General features: G+C 42.0%; 2 protein-coding genes across 2 annotated transcripts; both read right to left on the reverse strand.

Moving 5' to 3' along the window:
* Positions 1–2305: 2305 nt before the first annotated feature.
* Positions 2306–17132, reverse strand: LOC106570110 (translation initiation factor IF-2). The gene is made up of 3 exons (XM_014142122.2): positions 16830–17132; positions 7433–7567; positions 2306–4355 (listed from the first exon to the last, which is right to left on the reverse strand). Exons 1-3 carry the CDS (start codon positions 16830–16832, stop codon positions 3960–3962), a joined length of 534 nt encoding a protein of 177 aa, XP_013997597.1. The 5' UTR covers positions 16833–17132; the 3' UTR covers positions 2306–3959.
* A 1070-nt stretch (positions 17133–18202) lies between these two features.
* Positions 18203–19588, reverse strand: LOC106570111 (protein S100-A11). The gene is made up of 3 exons (XM_014142123.2): positions 19436–19588; positions 19074–19229; positions 18203–18526 (listed from the first exon to the last, which is right to left on the reverse strand). The coding sequence occupies exons 1-3, from the start codon at positions 19526–19528 to the stop codon at positions 18398–18400; spliced, it is 378 nt and encodes a 125-aa protein (XP_013997598.1). The 5' UTR covers positions 19529–19588; the 3' UTR covers positions 18203–18397.
* Positions 19589–20018: the final 430 nt, after the last annotated feature.

Raw genomic sequence — 20018 nt, forward strand, 5'->3', positions numbered from 1 at the left:
TGATAGTCCCACTAAGCGCAAACCAGATGGGATAGCATGTCACTGCAGAATGCTGTGGTAGCCATGCTGGTTAAGTGTGACTTGAATTCTAAATAAATCACTGACAGTGTCACCAACAAAGCACTCCCACACCATCACACCTCCTTCTCCATGCTTCATGGTGGGAACCACACATCTGTTCACCTACTCATCTGTTCACCTACTCTGTGTCTCACAAAGAGACGGCAGTTGGAACCAAAAATCTCAAATTTGGACTCATCATAGCAAAGGACAGATTTCCACCGGTCTATTGTCCATTGCTCGTGTTTCCTGGCCCAAGCAAGTCTCTTCTTCGTATTGGTGTCCTTTAGTAGTAGTTTCTTTGCAGCAATTCGACATCTGAACAATTGATGTTGAGATGTGTCTGTTACTTGAACTCTGTGAAGCATTTATTTGGGCTGCAAATTCTGAGGCTGGTAACTCTAATGAACTTATCCTCTGCAGCAGAGGTAACTCTGGGTCATCCTTTCCTGTGGCAGTCCTCATGAGAGCCAGTTTCATCATAGCGCTTGATGGTTTTTGCGACTGCACTTCAAGAAACTTCAAAAATAGGGCCTACCTTGTCACAACAAAACTGATTGGCTGAAACGCATTAAGGAAATCAATTCCACAAATTAACTTTTAACAAGGCACACCTGTTAATTGAAATGCATTCCAGGTGACTACCTCATGAAGCTGGTTGAGAGAATGCCAAGAGTGTGCAAAGCTGTCAAGGCAAAGGGTGGCTACTTTGAAGAATGTCAAATATGAAATATATTTTGATTTGTTTAACACTTGTTTGTTTACTACATGAATCCATATGTGTTATTTCATAGTTTTGATGTCTTCACTATTATTCTACAATGTGGAAAATAGTCAAATTAAGAAAAACCCTTGAATGAGTAGGTGTGTCCAAACTTGACTGGTACTATACTTGCTAAAAGAGTATAATATACAATGCAAGCCATTAGAATGGCTGGAGTAATAATAGTTATAATATCATATAATAGTAGCTGTTTTATCAATAAAAGGTAGTAATATGAACATAATATTAGATAGTAAAAAATAGTCACATGCTGATAACAATCACACTACATAGTTTTCAGATGTCTGATGGCTCAGTATATTTCATGTTTTTAAGCCAAAACTTTGAACAGTACTCTCTGTAACACTACTGGTTTAAGTGTTAAATCAGTTTCACGGACCTGGGTTAAAATACTATTTGAAATAATTTGCCAAGGTTGCCTGGTGTAATGGACCAATAGAATAGTCCAAAAACGTCAAACCCCGGCCATCGGGCACTCTGGGCAGGCTAAAGCAAACACTCACAGCATTTAAAAGATTTAAAATAGTATTTGAAGTCTGGCAAATTCGTTGGAACTCAGGAAATTCAGATGAGTCACAGATAGCTATCAGTAATCAAGTAACTCTTGTGTTGGTTTTGTCCAAGGGTGTGCCCACTATGGTTAAGTCAATGGTTTTAAGCCATGGCTAAGTCAATGGTTTTAAGCACCGGGATGTAAGTTCAGGTCAAACAGGGTCTCTCAACACAGAGAACAGGGGTGTGACCAGCAAACCTGATGGTTGTGGAACCAGGAGGAAAACAACAAAAAATACACTTGAAAAAAGGGTTCTTCAGCTGTCCCCATAGGATAATCCTTTTTGGTTCCAGATAGAACCCTTTTGGCCCTCTGTGGAAAGGGTTCTACATGGAACCCAAAAATAGTTCTTCGAAGGGTTCTCCTGTGGGGACAGCGGAAGAATGCTTTTGGTTCTAGATAGCAACTTTCTTTCTAAGAGTGTAGAAACAATACCAACACAATACCTATACAAGGGTCAAGTTTCTGTTGTGACTTTTCACATCAGGTGTAACGTTTCCAACAGGCTATAAGAGCCCATTTTCTTCAAGTTTGGGTGTCTGTTTCGTTTTCCTTTCCTCTTGGTTCTGGTCCTGGTGGATTGGGTTTCATGGAGAAACGGCTCGCGACCCATATCAAGGGCCCCTAGTGGCCTCCCCGGTCAGCGGCCTGCTGCTTAAGGGCTATTTTGGGCTCCCTTGGGGCTGCAAGGATCCTGGCAAGGGTTCTGGTGTTGATTCCATCCTGGGCCCTCAATTATTTACTAGGCCATTATTAGGACACACCACACCTGATCTTCCAGCTCCAAATCCATGGCTATTGGCTAGCTAGTAGTGGAGAGGAGTCCATAAACTCCAGATGCTGCCCTGCTTGGATTTTCCAGGAAATGAGATAGACGAAGCAAAGAAAGAGACAGAGAGAGACTAGTCTGAACAAAGAACCCTAGCAACACAATTTGTTTATTGTCATGTCATGCCATGTCAGAGCTTCATTTCAATGACAGAGTTGCAGGGGAAGAAAAGAGAGAGAGAGCACTTAGACAATCTCGCAAAGCAAATTGGTCAATGTAACATTTCTAATGTAAAGGCATGTGTTAAATTCGCTCTGTAATTGTTAAATTAACACTCATTGGTGTAAAATAATCCCAGTGTTGGTGTTAATAACCAGTATTAAACCAAAACCACGCCCATCATTATCATATTTCCCAGAATGCTCTACTGCAGGCAGATTTTTAGAATTGTTTCAATATCTATGTACATGTACATTGATTCATTCATTAATCTTATTCTTCTCAAATATAACTAACATAAATTTTTATAAACTAATCCAATCTGGTACTTGGACTTCCGCACCATTACTGAAATGGTTGTTCCAGTTAAGATGGTTAAGGTGGTCTTATATCTTACTCTTTTCAACCCAGCAGTTGTTCTGAATGCAGGATGAGGGTCAATAAAAATTCTTAACGTTTAATATCCCCACTCTGGCTGGATTCCAATAGAAATTACACATTGCTTTGCAAGCCAGCACAATGTGACTTGCAGGCCTGATGTGGCCTGTAAACCATGAGTTTCAGGTCACTGTTTAATGGTAAAAGGCCTTACGAAATACATGATATATTGTGTTACATAATAAAAACTGTATGATAATGTATTCGCTTAGGATCTCACTTGGTGGAGGCCACAGGACTGGAAATGAATGACTACAACAACGATGTCTCTGTCACTAACAAATACAGGCATGGGTGGTAACTCTAAACTTCACTCGAAAGGCAAGGCCCTCTGGGAAATATGTAAATAAGGCTTTACACTGAGCAGTGTGTTAATTTAACACTGAAAAGTGTGGATCTGTATAGACACTGGACCTGTGTTAAATTGAACGCTATCTGTGTTGATTTAACACTGTCAGTGTTAATTTAACACTAGAGAATTTGATGTGTAGCAAATGTCATGCAACCATGCATCAGTGCTTGCTTGCATCATGCAAAGCCATTAAGCCAAACAAGCTTCTCAGAAGAACAACTTGAGATGGCCTGACTTGACTGTACATTGTGGAATGTACTGTAGTATAGTGTTGCATTGCGTCATTGTAGATGGGCAAAGGGAGAAAGAAGGAATGCAAATATAAAAACATTTACTATTGCATGTGTGTCAGTGTATATCAAAATCAATCAGATCTACAGGTGTGGAAATGTGTCAATTTCAAAGGGTGTCAAAATTTCACATCAATGAATGGCAGAATGAGTTATATATACATTTAATAAAGTATAGTGTGCTATATAGTGGGAAGTTTATCAATATATAACGTCATGTACTGCTGCAATGTAAGTAATTGTAGTGTAGTTTATTTTAGTACCAAATACTGGGTTTATGTATGTGTGTAGGAAAATGAATATGCTATTGTAGTGTTGCAACATATACTGTACTACACGGTATTATTATTATTATTATTATTATTATGGTATTAGCACTCCTGTTTGAAAGGTGGATTGTATAGTGTACTGTAGTTTGTATTAGGGTAGTGAGGTGTCTATCAGTTTGGTGTTGGTGTGTATTGTAATGTCCGGACTGGACCGGTTGTAAACTCCTATGAGGCCTCCTTTGTCTTCTCCTCCTCGGTTGCTGCTGGTGCTGGCTCCTCCACCTTTTTCGCCTCTTCCACCTTTTCTGCCTCTACAGCTGCCTCTGCTGGTGCCTCTACAGCTGTGGCTGTCTCTGGCTCTGCCTGTGCCTCCTCTGGCTGTGCCTCGGCTTCTGCCTTCTCTTCCTTTACCTCTGTTGCTGCTGGTGCTGGTGCATTCTTGGTCTCTGTTGTGGCGGCCGCACTCTCAGCTGGCGTCTCCACGGCAGCGGTGCATTGCACGCTCAGGGAGGTTGCTAGGTAGCCCACCAGCTTCATGTACTCCTCGAAGTTGACTTTACCGTCCTGGTTAGCGTCCAGGCCCTGTTGCATTTTCTTCACCGCCTCGGAGCTGTCTGTGTCCTGGGTACAGAGTAGATACAGAGACGGGCAGACGTGACTCAAAGGTGACGCCAGCAAAGGTGACCTCTGTAGTAACTGACCCCTTACATCTCAAAATACAGTACTGTTTTGTGCAGCCTGATTAATAGATAGACCTTGATTTAACCAAGTTTAAGAGTTAATCCATGTTGGTGCAACACACCCTATTTTATATGTTGGTCTGTAGTGTCTCCTATGCCATACACTAGCCATTACCAAGAAGCCTTCATTATCTTACTAGTGCAGCAGGCAGCCAAGCGGTTAGAGAAATAAGCCAGCAAGGGTTGCCAGTTTGTATCCCAGGTCTCACGGGAAAATCTGGTGGGAAGTGAGCTGGCAACCAGAGGGTTGCTGGTATTAAATCCTAGACACCGTTGCCTGCTGTTGTGCCCTTGAGCAGGGTACTTAAACTCCCACAACTGCTACAGGGCACCCAGTATGACAGCTCCCTGCTCCAACCTGTATATGAACAGTGGTGTCCAAATGTATTGACACACTTGATAAATATGAGCAATAATATATAAAATAACTAATTCAAATACTGAGCTATATTGAACGCTCAAAAAAATTGGGAAATTATATTATACTAATTAAATTGCTCAGAAAATAGATTTTGTTAACAATAAATACTTTTTTCTCTCAAAAAGGTAGGGGTCAAAATTATTGTCACCCCTAACCATGCTAACCTTCCCTCTTATTTTTTAATGGTGAGAGGTTAGCATTTCTTTGGGGTATGATCTTTGACCCTCTGTAACTTTCTCACGTATCATTACTCACCATTCATTCAGGATTATCCGTAATCATGGTAGCATCCACATTAATGTAGAAGTGTTTAGAAACGTATTCTGTTCTTATTTATAATAAACGTGACTCCAAAATGACACAATACATTATTTATAATTCATTTCTATTGGACACAAATAATCTGAAACATAACCAAAACTAACTGCAAATGCATCCAACAAGTCGCAAACTTGATGTAGTCATTGCATGCTAGGAATATGGGACCAAATACTATACTTTTGACTACTTCATTTCTAAGAATCTTTAGGGGTGTCAATTATTTGGACCCCTACCTTTTTGAGATTTGTTTGTATTACTTATACAAAAATATTAAACAAAATATCTTTCTCTGAGTAATTGAATTAGTATAAAATAATATAATTCCCCTTTTTTTAGCATTTTAATGATTTATTTTATACAGGCATTATTGCTCATCTTTATCAAGGGTGTCAATAATTTTGAACCCCACTGTATGTGTATCTTTTGGAGGGGTTGGGATAAAGCGGAAATGACATTCCGGTTGGACCTTGAGTAAAATTGACGAAACAAGTGATTTTAATCTTAACAACTATACAGTGCATTTGGAAAGTATTCAGACCCCTTGACTTTTTCCACATTTTGTTACATTACAGCCTTATTCTAAAATTGATTCAATTGTTTTGTTTTTACTCATCAATCTACACACAATACCCCATAATGACAAAGCAAAAACAGGTTTTAGATTTATTTGTAAAATGTATCAATAAGAAACTGAAATTTTACATTTACATAAGTATTCAGACCCTTTACTCAGTACTTTGTTGAAGCACCTTTGGCAGCGATTACAGCCTTGAATCTTCTTAGGTTTGACGGTACAAGCTTGGCACCCCTGTATTTGGGGAGTTTCTCCCATTCTTCTCTGCAGATCCTCTCAAGCTCTGTCCGGTTGGATGTGGAGCGTTGCTGCACAGCTATTTTTAGGTATTTCCAGAGATGTTCGATTGGGTTCAGGTCCGGGCTTTGGCCGGGCCACTCAAGGATATTCAGAGACTTGTCCCGAAGCCACTCCTGCGTTGTCTTGTCTGTGTGCTTAGGGTCATTGTCCTGTTGGAAGCTGAACTTTCGCCCCAGTCTGAGGTCCTGAGCACTCTGGAGCAGGTTTTCAACAAGGAGCTTTCTGTACTTTGCTCCGTTCATCTTTCCCTCAATCCTGACCAGTCCTCCAGTCCCTGCCACTGAAAAACATCCCCACGGCATGATGCTGCCACCACCATGCTTCACCGTAGGGATGGTGCCAGGTTTACTCCAGATGTGACGCTTGACATTCAGGCTTAAGAGTTCAATCTTTGTTTCATCAGACCAGTGAATCTTGTTTCTCATGGTCTGAGGGTCCTTTAGGTGACTTTTGGCAAACTCCAAGCAGGCTGTCGTGTGCCTTTTACTGAGGAGTGGCTTCTGTGTTGCCACTCTACCATGAAGGCCTGATTTGCTGAAGTGCTGCAGAGATGGTTGTCCTTCTGGAAGGTTCTCCCATCTCCACGTTGGAACTCTGGAGCTCTATCAAAGTGACCATTAGGTTCTTGGTCACCTCCCTGACCAAGGCCCTTCTCCCCGGATTGCTCAGTTTGGCCATTTGGCCAGCTCTAGGTAGAGTCTTGGTGGTTCCAAACTTCTTCTATTTAAGAATGATGAAAGCTAACTGTGTTCTTGAGGACCTTCAATGCTGCAGATATTTTTGTGTACCCTTCCCCAGATCTGTGCCTCGACACAATCCTGTCTCAAGGTTCACCGGACAACTCCTTCGACCTCATGGCTTGGTTTTTGCTCTGACATACACCGTCAACTGTGGGACCTTATATAGACAGGTGTGTGCCTCTCCAAATCATGTCCAATCAATTGAATTTACCACAGGTGGACTCCAATCAAGTTGTAGAAACATCTCAAGGATGATCAATAGAAACAGGATGCACCTGAGCTCAATTTCGAGTCTCATAGCAAAGGGTTGAATACGTATGTAAATAAGGTATTTCTGTTTTTTATTTTTAATACATTTGCAAAATAAAAATAAAAAACTGTTTTCAGTTTGTCATTATGGGGTATTGTGTGTAGATTGATGAGGGGAAAAAAACGATTTAACATATTTTAGAATAATGCTGTAACGTAACAACATTTGGAAAAAGGGAAAGGGTCTGAATACTTTCCAAATGCACTGTAGCTGAATCAAAGAGTTCAAAAAGGTGTAGTGTTTATAGCTGGTTTATAACCATGGTGAGTGTGGAGGCTGCTGTCTGACTGACCATCATGATGTTGTGGAGCTGGCTCTTCACCAGCTTTTGGAAGTCATTCCCTCCCAAACTCTCCTTCCCTTTGGCTGATTTCAGGAAGACACCCACTACCGTCTGAATGGCTGACTCCATGACTGCTGTCTCTCGCTGCCCCGGGAGATAGGGGGATAGGGTTTGGTAGAGAGGGATGAACAGGATGATTGGGGGAAAGGGGGGAGAGGAAGCAAGTAAGAAGGAATGAGAGAGAGAAAACAGAGATGGTGCGAGATATTGATTGAGTGACACAGGCAATGCACATTTGACAATTCTTTCCATGACAATCTACAATCTAATTGAAGGAGATAAAGATAGGACACCACAGTGGAAAAAGAAACGGTGGATGTCCTTGATATACACAAAGGCTTGTCGTTTCAGGCGTTGTGTCTGGAACTCCTTGGTAGAATAGGGTAGGTATGCAATGGACAGGCGAAGTGTGATAAACTAAGAGGGCGAGAGAGTCTGACTGAAAGACAAGTGGCGATGCGCAATGGAAGTTCTGATCTTTGATAGGTCATCTGATCTACTGAAGCACTATTGGGCCAAGGTTTCAGATTACCTCAGGGATTACCTGCCACTCTACCTTTCGATCTCTATCTCATTCTCTATAGTCTCTCTCTTTCTTTGTCTCTCTTTCTTTATCTGTCTTGCTTTATCTCTGTTGCCTCCTCAGCCCTTACGCACTCTCATGTGACCAGAAAAAAAGTATGATTTTTTTTGAGGGACATACATTTTACATAGTGAATATGTTTGTATGTGTGCGTGCATGCGTGCTAGTGTGTGCTGTATGCGCCTTTATATGTGAGTAATCCGGTATGTATGTAATATAGCCGTGAGTGTTGGACTGATTGAATGAGATATGCGTGATGTGTCCTATTAATCACAATAGACAGCTGTATGTGTAAGATGGCCCTCACACTGAGCACAAAATACAATGCATACCAGTGGGTGACATATCCATGCAGGAATTCCATTCCTTTCTGTCAGAGGAGATCACTTAAACAGGATAAGAATTTACAGGCCACGCTAGTTTGCCCCAAAGCAGTGGAGAGAGATGTTTGCTCGTTTAATGAACCAACCTCACTCGTTTGTCAACTTTAGTATTTAAATGTAGCACACAAACTACACACACACACGTCCGTCAAGAAAAAGCATACACTGTAAAGGGATTACTGTGAATTTGACAGTAGCTTACAGGCAGCTTGGTGGCAAGTAAAATTCAGTATTTCATATTGCAGTACACTTACTGAACTATAAATACAGTATCAGAGCAAGTCCAGTGTAATGACACACAGTACAATACGTAAAATTCACTGCATTATACTGTAAAAAAGTATTTGCTATCATAATCGGAATCAATAAAAATATGAATTAATTAATACAATTCATTGAGGGGAGGGGTTTGTATTTCACAGTATTTACCTGTAAATACAAGGGATTGGTGCAAGCAGGTTAGCTCCTGGGTAAAGTGTTAAATACAGTATATTATTGTATATTTGGTGTTTTATATCACTTGTACTTCTAGAGGCTTTAACAAAGGCTTCCAAACTACAGCAACTACAGTGCAAAACAGACCAAAAGGACATTGCAAAATGCTCAACCATTTTGTTGTGTTACTAACATGCTGACCACACATACACAACTGTTCAAAAGTTTGAGTTTGGGGTCACTTAGAAATGTCTTTGTTTTTGAAAGAAAAGCAAATTTTTTGTCCATTAAAATAACATCAAAGTGATCAGAAATACAGTGTAGACATTGTTAATGTTGTAAATGACTATTGTAGCTGGAAATGGCTGATTTTCTTGCATTTCCAAGATGGCGTAGCAGTCAGACGTCTTTGTCTTGTCCCATGTATATATCTATTAAAATCTTTTTCTTCGCATTCGTTTTAATATTTTTTCCTAAACCTCAACTTCAAAATACTCTCCTGCAACCCGCCTCACCCAATGTGGTGTGGATCTGGGTTTTTTCTAAAGTATTTCAATTTACCTCCGAACTGGAACACCTCAACTGAAGCTAGCTAGCTAACTAGCTACCAGCTATCAGTCAGCTAACCTTTAGCTTGGAAAGCTCTTGCCAGTTCGTACAACGCGTTTCAAACCAGAGCATACCGGACCTATTTTTCTCTCCATATCCCCGGATTCGTACCGCAAACTCTGAACCTTTTCATCTGGATCATGGCAGCTAGCTAACCGCAACCTGGGTTGACTACTCCTGGGTAATGTTTCCGTCCCGGAGCAAGCACCAACTAGCCTGGAGCTAGCCCATGCTAGACCCATCTCCCGGCTAGGGCTCCTGGGCTACTCCTGAAGCCAACTCCTCGGCTACAATATCCGGACTCCTTCTATTGCCAGTACGGGGCACGGAACCCCGCCGATCCTTCACGACTGGAATACCGACATAATCTGCCCGAGGATCCCAACAGGCCCCTCAGGCGCGACGTCTCCTGAAGGCCCATTCTGCTAACTGCGGCCTGCTAGCTATCTATAGCATATTGGACTGTGAGATGATCCATCGACCAGTTTCTTGGACCACTATACCCATTTTGCCAATTGGACTTGGACCCCTCTGCTACTTGGAACCCTACTAATTACACGACTGGTCTATCGACGTCACCGCACGAGGAGGCAAAAACAGACTTTCCCCCATCGCGACGTCCCTCTAAGACCCTTATGCTAGCTTGCTAGCCCCGGCCTGCTAACTGCTAGCCTTGGCCTGCTAACTGTCTGAATCGACGTGTCCCCAGCCAGCCCAACCACTCACTGGACCCATACGATCACTTGGCTACGCATGCCTCTCCCTAATATCAATATGCCTTGTCCATTACTGTCCTGGTTAGTGATTACTGTCTTATTTCACTGTAGAGCCTCTAGCCCTGCTCAATATGCCTTAACCAACGATGTTGTTCCACCTCCCACATATGCGATGACATCACCTGGTTTAAACGTCTCTAGAGACTATATCTCTCTCATCATTACTCAATTCCTATATTTACCTCCAATGTACTCTCTTCCTACCATACCTTTGTCTGTACATTATTCCTTGAATCTATGCTAACGTGCCCAGAAACCTGCTCCCTTTACTCTCTGTTCCGAACGTGCTAGACGGCCAGTTCTTATAGCCTTTAGCCGTACCGTTATCCATCTTCTCCTCTGGTGATGTAGAGGTTAATCCAGGACCTGCAGTGCCTAGCTCCACTCCTACTCCCCAGGTGCTCTCATTTGTTGACTTCTGTAACCGTAAAAGCCTTGGTTTCATGCATGTTAACATTAGAAGCCTACTCCCTAAGTTCGCTTTATTCACTGCTTTAGCACATTCTGCCAACCCGGATGTCTTAGCCGTGTCTGAATCCTGGCTTAGGAAAACAACCAAAAACCCTGAAATTTCCATCCCCAACTATAACATTTTCCGCCAAGATAGAACTGGCAAAGGAGGCAGTGTTGCAATCTACTGCAGAGATAGCCTGCAGAGTTCTGTCTTACTATCCAGGTCTGTACCAAAACAATTCGAGCTTCTACTTCTAAAAATGCACCTTTCCAGAAACAAGTCTCTCACCGTTGCCGCTTGCTATAGACCACCCTCTGCCCCCAGCTGTACCCTGGACACCATATGTGAATTGATTGCCCCCCATCTACCTTCTGAGCTCGTGCTGCTAGGTGACCTAAACTGGGACATGCTTAACACCCCGGCCATCCTACAATCTAAGCTTGATGCCCTCAATCTCACACAAATGATCAATGAACCTACCAGATACAACCCCAAATCCGTAAACACGGGCACCTTCATAGATATCATCCTAACTAACTCGCCCTCCAAATACACTTCTGCTGTTTTCAACCAAGATCTCAACGATCACTGCCTCATTGCCTGCATCTGTAATGGGTCTGGGGTCAAACGACCACCCCTCATCACTGTCAAACACTCCCTAAAACACTTCGGCAAACAGGCGTTTCTAATCGACCTGGCTGGGGTATCCTGGAATGACATTGACCTCATCCCGTCAGTAGAGGATGCCTGGTTATTCTTTAAAAGTGCCTTCCTCACCATCTTAAATAAGCATGCTCCAAAATGTAGAACTAGGAACAGATATAGCCCTTGGTTCACTCCAGACCTGTCTGACTTGACCAGCACAAAAACATCCTGTGGCGTTCTGCATTAGCATCGAACAGCCCCAGTGATATGCAATTTTTCAGGGAAGTTAGGAACCAATATACACAGGCAGTTAGGAAAGCTAAGGCTAGCTTTTTTCAAACAGAAATTTGCATCCTGTAGTACAAACTCAAAAACATTCTGGGACACTGTAAAGTCCATGGAGAATAAGAACACCTTCTCCCAGCTGCCCACTGCACTGAGGCTAGGAAACGATGTCACTACCGATAAATCCACAATAATTTAGAATTTCAATAAGCATTTTTAGACGGCTGGCCATTCTTTCCACCTGGCCCAGCCCTGCGCTCACCACAGCAACGTGCCCAAACCTCCCCCACTTCTCCTTCACCCAAATCCAGATAGCTGATGTTCTGAAAGAGCTGCAAAATCTGGATCACTACAAATCAGCCAGGCAAGACAATCTAGAACCGATCTTTCTAAAATTATCCGTCGAATTGTTGCAACCCTTATTACTAGTCTGTTCAACCTCTCTTTCGTATCGTCTGAGATCCCTAAAGATTTTAAAGCTGCTGCGGTCACACTCTAGACCCAAACTGCGACAAACCTATATATATCCTACCCTACCTTTCTAAAGTCTTCGAAAGCCAAGTTAACAAACAGATCACCGACCATTTCGAATCTCACCGTACCTTCTCCGCTATGCAATCTGGTTTCAGAGCTGGTCATGGGTGCACGTCAGGCACGCTCAAGGTCCTAAACAATATCATAACCGCCATCGATAAGAGACATTACTGTGCAGCCATATTCATCAACCTGGCCAAGGCTTTCGACTCTGTCAATCACCACATTCTTATTGGCAGACTCAACAGCCTTGGTTTTTCAAATGATTGCCTTGCTTGGTTCACCAACTACTTCTCCGATAGAGTTCAGTATGTCAAATCGGAGGGCCTGTTGTCTGGACCTCTGGCAGTCTCTATGGGGTGCCACAGGGTTCAATTCTCGGGCCGACTCTCTTCTCTGTATACATCAATGATGTCGCTCTCGCTGCTGGTGATTCTTTGATCCACCTCTATGCAGACGACACCATTCTGTATACATCTGGCCCTACTTTGGACACTGTGTTAACTAACCTCCAGATGAGCTTCAATGCCACACAACTCTCCTTCCGTGGCCTCCAACTGCTCTTAAAGGCAAGTAAAACTAAATGCATGCTCTTCAACCGATCGCTACCCGCACCTGCCCGCCCGTCCAGCATCACTACTCTGGACGGTTCTGACTTAGAATATGTGGACAACTACAAATACCTAGGTGTCTGGTTAGACTGTAAACTCTCCTTCCAGACTCACATTAAACATCTCCATTCCAAAATTAAATCTAGAATCGGCTTCCAATTTCGCAACAAAGCATCTTTCACTCATGCTGCCAAACATACCCTTGTAAAACTGACCATCCTACCGATCCTCGACTTCGGCGATGTCATTTACAAAATAACCTCCAACACTCTACTCAACAAATTGGATGCAGTCTATCACAGTGCCATCCGTTTTGTCACCAAAGCCCCATACACTACCCACCACTGCGACCTGTATGCTCTTGATGGCTGGCCCTCGCTTCATACTCGTCGCCAAACCCACTGGCTCAGGTCATCTACAAGTCTCTGCTAGGTAAAGCCCCGCCTTATCTCAGCTCACTGGTCACCATAGCAGCACCCACCCGTGGCACGCGCTCCAGCAGGTATATCTCACTGGTCACCCCCAAAGCCAATTCTTCCTTTGGCCGCCTCTCCTTCCAGTTCTCCGCTGCCAATGACTGGAACGAACTGCAAAAATATCTGAAGCTGGAGACTCTTACCTCCCTCACTAGCTTTAAGCACCAGCTGTCAGAGCAGCTCACAGATCACTGCACCTGTACATAGCTCATCTGTAAATAGCCCATCCAATCTACCTCATCCCCATACTGTATTTATTTATCTTGCTCCTTTGCACCCCAGTATCTCAACTTGCACATTCATCTTCTGCACATCCTACCATTGCCGTGTTTAATTGCTATAGTATAATTAATTTGCCACCATAGCCTATTTATTGCCTTACCTCTCTTATCCTACCTCAGTTGCACATGCTGTATATAGATTTTTCTACTGTAATATTGATTGTATGTTTGTTTATTCCATGTGTAACTCTGTTGTTGTTGTATGTGTCGAACTGCTTTGCTTTCTTGGCCAGGTCGCAGTTGCAAATGAGAACTTTCCCTCAACTAGCCTACCTCGTTAAATAAAGGTGAAATAAAAATGTAGTGGAATATCTACATAGGCATACAGAGGACCATTATCAGCAACCATCACTCCTGTGTGCCAATGGCACGTTGTGTTAGCTAATCCAAGTTTATCATTTTAAAAGGGTAATTGATCATTAGAAAACCCTTTTGCAATTATGTTAGCGCAGCTGAAAAAACTGTTGTTCTGATTAAAGAAGCAATAAAACTGTCTTTCTTTAGGCTAGTTGAGTATCTTGAGCATCAACATTTGTGGGTTCGATTACAGGCTCAAAATGGCCAGAAACAAAGAACTTTATTCTGAAACTCGTCAGCCTATTCTTGTTCTGAGAAATGAAGGCTATTCCATGCGAGACATTGCCAAGAAACTGAAGATCTCGTACAACGCTGTGTACTACTCCCTTCACAGAACAGCGCACTGTCTCTAATCAGAATAGAAGGGAGTGGGAGGCCCCGGTGCACAACTGAGCAAGAGGACAAGTACATTAGTGTCTATAGTTTGAGAAACAGATGCCTCACAAGTCCTCAACTGGCAGCTTCATTAAATAGTACCCGCCGAACACCAGTCTCAATGTCAACAGTGAAGAGGCGAGTCCGGGATGCTGGCCTTCTAGTCCTGCCTCTCTTGAATCAAGTCATTTCAGCTTTTAATTTTTAATTCATAAAAAAATAATTGTTATAAAATAATTCCACATTATGGGGTATTGTGTGTACGCCAGTGATAAAAAAAATCTAAATTTAATCAATTTTAAATTCAGGCTGATATATCCACATAGGAGTTAAATTGGTACCGCGTTGGTACAGTCACAATTCTTGCATTTCCATTTCTGTTCTATTCTTACATGTATTATTTACTTGGTGGCCTGGCCTGGCCTGGCTGCAACCTGGCTATGCCTTCTCACGGTCAGGGTCAGTGACAGCCGACCTCATCTCCAAACGGTCGCCAGACAGCATGTGTCGAGACGCATCACTCCCTAAATCTGATTAATGAAAACATGGCTTCTATTATTTAGCCAATGTCACAAGGACAGCTCTGACCCCGCCTCAGTTCCGACACACACCAACTAATCCCTATTATTTGGAGCAAAAGGCAAAAAAACTACTCAGCAAATAATTAAATATAGACAGAGGTTTCCCGTTTCACCCCAGAGCCCAAAGGAGATTGAGTGTTGTGTTTCCAAATGGGTGAATGTGATACAGTATGTGTTCTGAGTAATGGCAATACTACCGCTCGTGTGGCATGAAATATTAAGAGAGGAACAAGTTAGGTTGTGGCTATATACTGCACCGAACAGGTTTGCAGTGCCTCTCTAGCTTATCACATAGGTCTACTAAAATACTACTGAACATCAATGGTGCACCAATCTAAGAATGAGAATGCTGAGCCAGTTGAAGAGTGCCTTGAGCTCTGGTTGTTTACACAGGTTTTACTTTTGGACATTTATCATCATTGTAGATCTTTTAGGAAATAGGTTGTAGTATGTAGACTATGACAATAATTTATTTTATTTATTTAACCTTTATTTAACTAGGCAAGTCAGTTAAGAACAAATTGTTATTTACAATGACGGCCTACCCTGGACAAACCCTAACGACGCTGGGCCAATTGTGCGCCGCCCTATGGGAGTCCTCTAGCACTGAGATGCAATGCCTTAGACCACTGCGCCACTCGGGAGCAAGGCGCAATGCGTATTATCACCCTTACACATACAGTGTAACGGAAAACTGTAAATGATACAGTCATTTTTTGTATTATCAAAGGTATAATACTCTGAAACATTTTAATGCAGCATACTGTAAATTATGGTGCATTGTGGGAAAATGTTGTGGGTGGGGAAATAATTGCTGTATTTTTTGTGGTACTGTAATTCCGCCCCACAGAACACAGTACCGTACCATATTTGTGGAGTGCAAAAAAAACTCTTGACCATTAGTGGGTGCATGATATTGTTGTTTCTATCTCATTAACGTATTTTGAGGCGTGCCTTGTAAAACGCTATATTTGTTACACCAGTGAGTGAGAATGCTGTACAAATTTAACTCATATGTGGTTATAATGCCACATCAATTTAAAATTTATAGAGGACAGATTCAAGTGGCAGCAAGCCTTAAACCTTAAATGGTTAAGCATTTTGCCATGTCCTTTTGATCTGTTTTGCCCTTTAGTCGTTCACTGCCAGTTTGCAAGCCTAAACTAAGGCCTCTAGAAAGTGCAAGTGATAAAAACACAAAATATTCATTAATATGCTGTAATGTTTGTAAACACCTTACCTAGCAGCCAACCTGCTTACACCAATCTCTTGTAATTACAGTAAAATACTGTGAAATACAAACCCTTCCCCTCAATGAATTTCATTCATCCATTAATTTATTTATTAATTCATTCCGACTATGGGAGCGTTTACTCTTTTTTTTCTCCTTTGACTTTGTGTCATTACCCAGTGGTTTCTTTGATATTATATTTACTTTAGTGGGTGTACTGTAATATGAAAAACAGCATTGTACTTGCCACCGAGCTGCCTGTAAGCTACTGTCAAAATCACGGTAACCCCTTTACAGTGTAGGTTTACCCATAGGTTATATGTTCTTTCGGATAGTCCATACATTTTATGCCAGTTGTACAAACCAGACAGGCTCATATGGCTCATGGTAGGCTAGATAACAGCTGATCGATCCGTTTACAAAAGAGGCAGACTTATCTCAGGTATTTTGATCAAGAACAGCTATGCGTTTATGATAAATAATGCACTAACATGTAGTTAAATAGTTTTTTTCCCCCTTTGAATTCAAACGTTATCCGCTACTTTCTACGTAAAAAAAACGAGTCTTTCTTGGAGTCTCCAAAAGCGTCGTCGTTGACACTGTCCCTTGATGAACGCGTATAGAAAGTTCCTGCAAGGGTGAATCTAAAACGTGGCATACGCGTTATGAATTAAGCAAGTTTACAGTGCAAAACCTTTTCAATAAAGTATGGACAAAATATATAACTCACCATATACTTCCTACAGGACAAGCGAACAGATCAAATGTGCCCAACTTTGTGTTTGTTTTTCTTCTTTTCCGTCTATCTCCGCTGCTTTGAGACCACAAAAGAAACTTGCCAAACTAGCGCTGCATAATCTCTTCCGTGATTTAGTTTTTTCTTCAACTTTTTTCCCTGACAAGGCAAAGGGCGTGTACCTGGGAGAGTGCGACAAATAAAGGGGAATGTGGAAAAGATAAGACACTTTTTTTTATGAGGGGTAGAAATGTGTATCACAACCTTGGAACCTAATTCCTCTTTGTTCAATTATCTTTGGTATGTGGTGCTAGTTTATGTCATGTGTGATTTGAATTGTTCCACGCCAATAATTCGAATTCATAGAAGGCTGTGTAGAGGAGACATTGAGGTTTGAGTTGCTTTTAACCCTTTATATCCAAAATTAACTTCCAGCTGCATTTTATTAAATTAACACAAGTTTAGCCTTAGGCTGCTGTATGTTTGGACAGTAGTAATCTTTACCCCCCTCATACACCCAGGCTCATGGGAGTGGCAACTGCCTCAGGAGCATACCCAGACCACTCCAGGACCACACCAGTAAAATGCATGTCGACACACACACCCTGAGGGAGTGTTTCATGCTGTATCAGTGTGTGTCATTGTTTGTCAGAGTTGACACAGTCATTTGTCATCAGTCACACCCACACTGGCACCTTGCTGTGATTAATTAGGATACAAAGTCTACAGTTGCCCAGTATCAAAATTTCAATGGAAATGTTTTACTTGTGAAGCATCGCTTAGCAGAATAAGCGATGCTGGTGAGCATGCCAGAGAAAATAGCAGTGAATGTGTCCCAAATGGCACCCTATTCCCCATATAGTGCACTATTTTTGACCTTTCACTAAACAAACAACTTCATTAAACAACAGAGTACAGGGACAGGGAGTATTTGTACAGACACCAAGCAGCTCGCTCTCCTGTATCCAATGTATTGTTGTTGACCTAGGAAAAACGTATACTGGTAATGGAGACACAGAGATGGTAAATAGCAGCAGGGATGTAGACTGCATTTACATCACTGTGTAACACTTGGAAAGGTAGCTTTGTATAGGCATTATAAACCCGTATGGAATAGTTTTGCTGTACCTGGTGTAGTTGTGGGAGCAGTCTAGGGTTACGATCCAATTATGCTATTAAATCAAGGTCGTAATAGACCCACACTAAATGAGAGAATTCACAAGAGGGTGGTGGACAGAGCCAGACTGGGACCAGAGATCGAGCCCGGCATTTCTAACACAAGCCCATTTCCCCCCCTCTAGGCATCCACCTGAGTAATAGATGTCATATACTGAGGCCAGTGAACCAAAGGAGACAGAAGGCAGAAGGAGAGTTAAGACAATGGATCCTTTTATTCAAAGTCACCTGCTTTAGAAAATGATCAACTAAAGAATTGTGCATGTCAATTCAGATCAAAAGTTTACCACACAGCTACGTACAGGATCATTTCATTGGACTGTAGCCTAATGCACAATGCTACACACTCTTTAGTCCAACAGATTCCCATGAAGTCTTTTTATTGGCTAAAAGCCCCCTTGCTTGTTGGCAAGTTTTCCAATCAGCTGCCAAAACTCCAGAAATGTCAGCTCCCCATCGTTGTTTTCGTCCAACGAGCCCATGAGCTGCTCGATCACGACTGGATCGCTGGCGTTCTGCAGGCAATCAGAGAGGAGAAAGGGGACAGTGACCCATTCAGGCCCAGACTGGGTTAACAATGAGCTGCATGGTTAAGGCTACTCTGCCATCTAATGGTAAATAATAGTACAGTACTATAGAACAAATGGCACCGAGTCTGAGTTCCACAAACTTTGTTTGCAAAGTGTTGTTTTGCAGAATAAAATGGAAGGAGGTTTATGCCATAACACCTGGTGAGCATGCCAGAGCAAATACCGGTGACTTGCATCCCAAATGGCATCCTATTCCGAGAGCAATGGTACAGAAAAGGACTTGGCCTGCTATCACTAACGTATATGATGCTTGATATCACGTCATTCAGCCACTCACTCACTGCTCTAGATAATTTATTGCGAAATGGATGCCAAGTATGAAGTGGGTGCTGAAGAGGACTAAGGTTGTGTCTCCAATGGTACCCTATTCCCTATGTAGTGCACTACTTTTGGCCAGGGCCCATAAGGCTCCGGTCTAAAGAAGTGTACTACATAGAAAATAGGGTGCCATTTGGGACTCAGTAAGATTTACCTTGACAAAAGTAGGTAGTTGAAAGGCCACCAGGCTGCTGAATTCCTCTTTGCTCAAGGTGTTTGAGGATCCATCCTTTCCAGCAAAGGTCTTGAACTGGGAGACAAGTACATTGATGGCAGATTCCATTGTATTGAGTCTGTATGAAGGAGTTGACTGCGAATACATGACAAGAGAAAGAAACCGGTCTGCTTATGAATTGTCAATAAATGTTATTACAATGTTTTTATACATTGTTGAAGCAGACTTTAAAATAAAGCCAGCAACTAAATGATGAAAAACCAGAAAATCATGTGAAATCATATTCAGAGAGAAGAAAGACAGAACCGTATTAAAGGAAAACCAGTCATATGTTGTCTCACCTGATGAGGTATGGTCTGGTTGCAGCAGGTATGGAGAACCTTGTCTTGTCTTTCCAATCTTTCTTCTCCTCTTTTATTGTCTCCATTCCCCATTGATGATGCAGACGTCAGCGGAAAACCAACAAGTTTCCATCAGGATATTCTTATCTAGCTTTTTAATTTTCCATCACACCTTCTGGAAGGCACACAATCACCCCAGACCCAAATGCACATACAACTTTTACATACCACTGGACATGAACAAATATATTGATATGATGGGAATTTACTACAGTCCAATTCAATATTATTCTGTAGTTGTGATGTTATAAACATTTGATCAAAAGTCAAATAACTTCTGCAATATTGCTGACAGGACAATTGATTTCAGTTGGTTTCCTTGCAGTGTTGTGGACTTAGGATAACATCACTGTCAGCTCATTTTAATCAGGAACCGGAATCAAAACTGAATCAGCATAGATGGATTCATACATAACATCTCTCAAACCCTACAAGGACAAAATGGTTTGAAGAAAATGCTGTATCATCAAATGATAGTGATCCAGGAGTGTAAGTCTGCACACAAATGTATGCATATCAGAGA

This window comes from Salmo salar, chromosome ssa14 (assembly GCF_905237065.1).
Source record: "Salmo salar chromosome ssa14, Ssal_v3.1, whole genome shotgun sequence".
In the NCBI taxonomy this organism is placed as follows: domain Eukaryota; kingdom Metazoa; phylum Chordata; class Actinopteri; order Salmoniformes; family Salmonidae; genus Salmo; species Salmo salar.

What these genes read in the sequence shown, in the direction of transcription:
- LOC106570110 (XM_014142122.2), bottom strand. An exon ending in AGCTCCACAACATCATGATG is followed by an intron (nt 4,356 to 7,432) that starts GTCAGTCAGACA and finishes CTCTGTACCCAG; the next exon opens with GACACAGACAGCTCCGAGGC.
- LOC106570111 (XM_014142123.2), bottom strand. Translation starts at nt 19,528, where the DNA reads ATGGGGAATGGAGACAATAAAAGAGGAGAAGAAAGATTGGAAAGACAA. An exon ending in ACCAGACCATACCTCATCAG is followed by an intron (nt 19,230 to 19,435) that starts GTGAGACAACAT and finishes ATGTATTCGCAG; the next exon opens with TCAACTCCTTCATACAGACT. An exon ending in AACTACCTACTTTTGTCAAG is followed by an intron (nt 18,527 to 19,073) that starts GTAAATCTTACT and finishes GATTGCCTGCAG; the next exon opens with AACGCCAGCGATCCAGTCGT.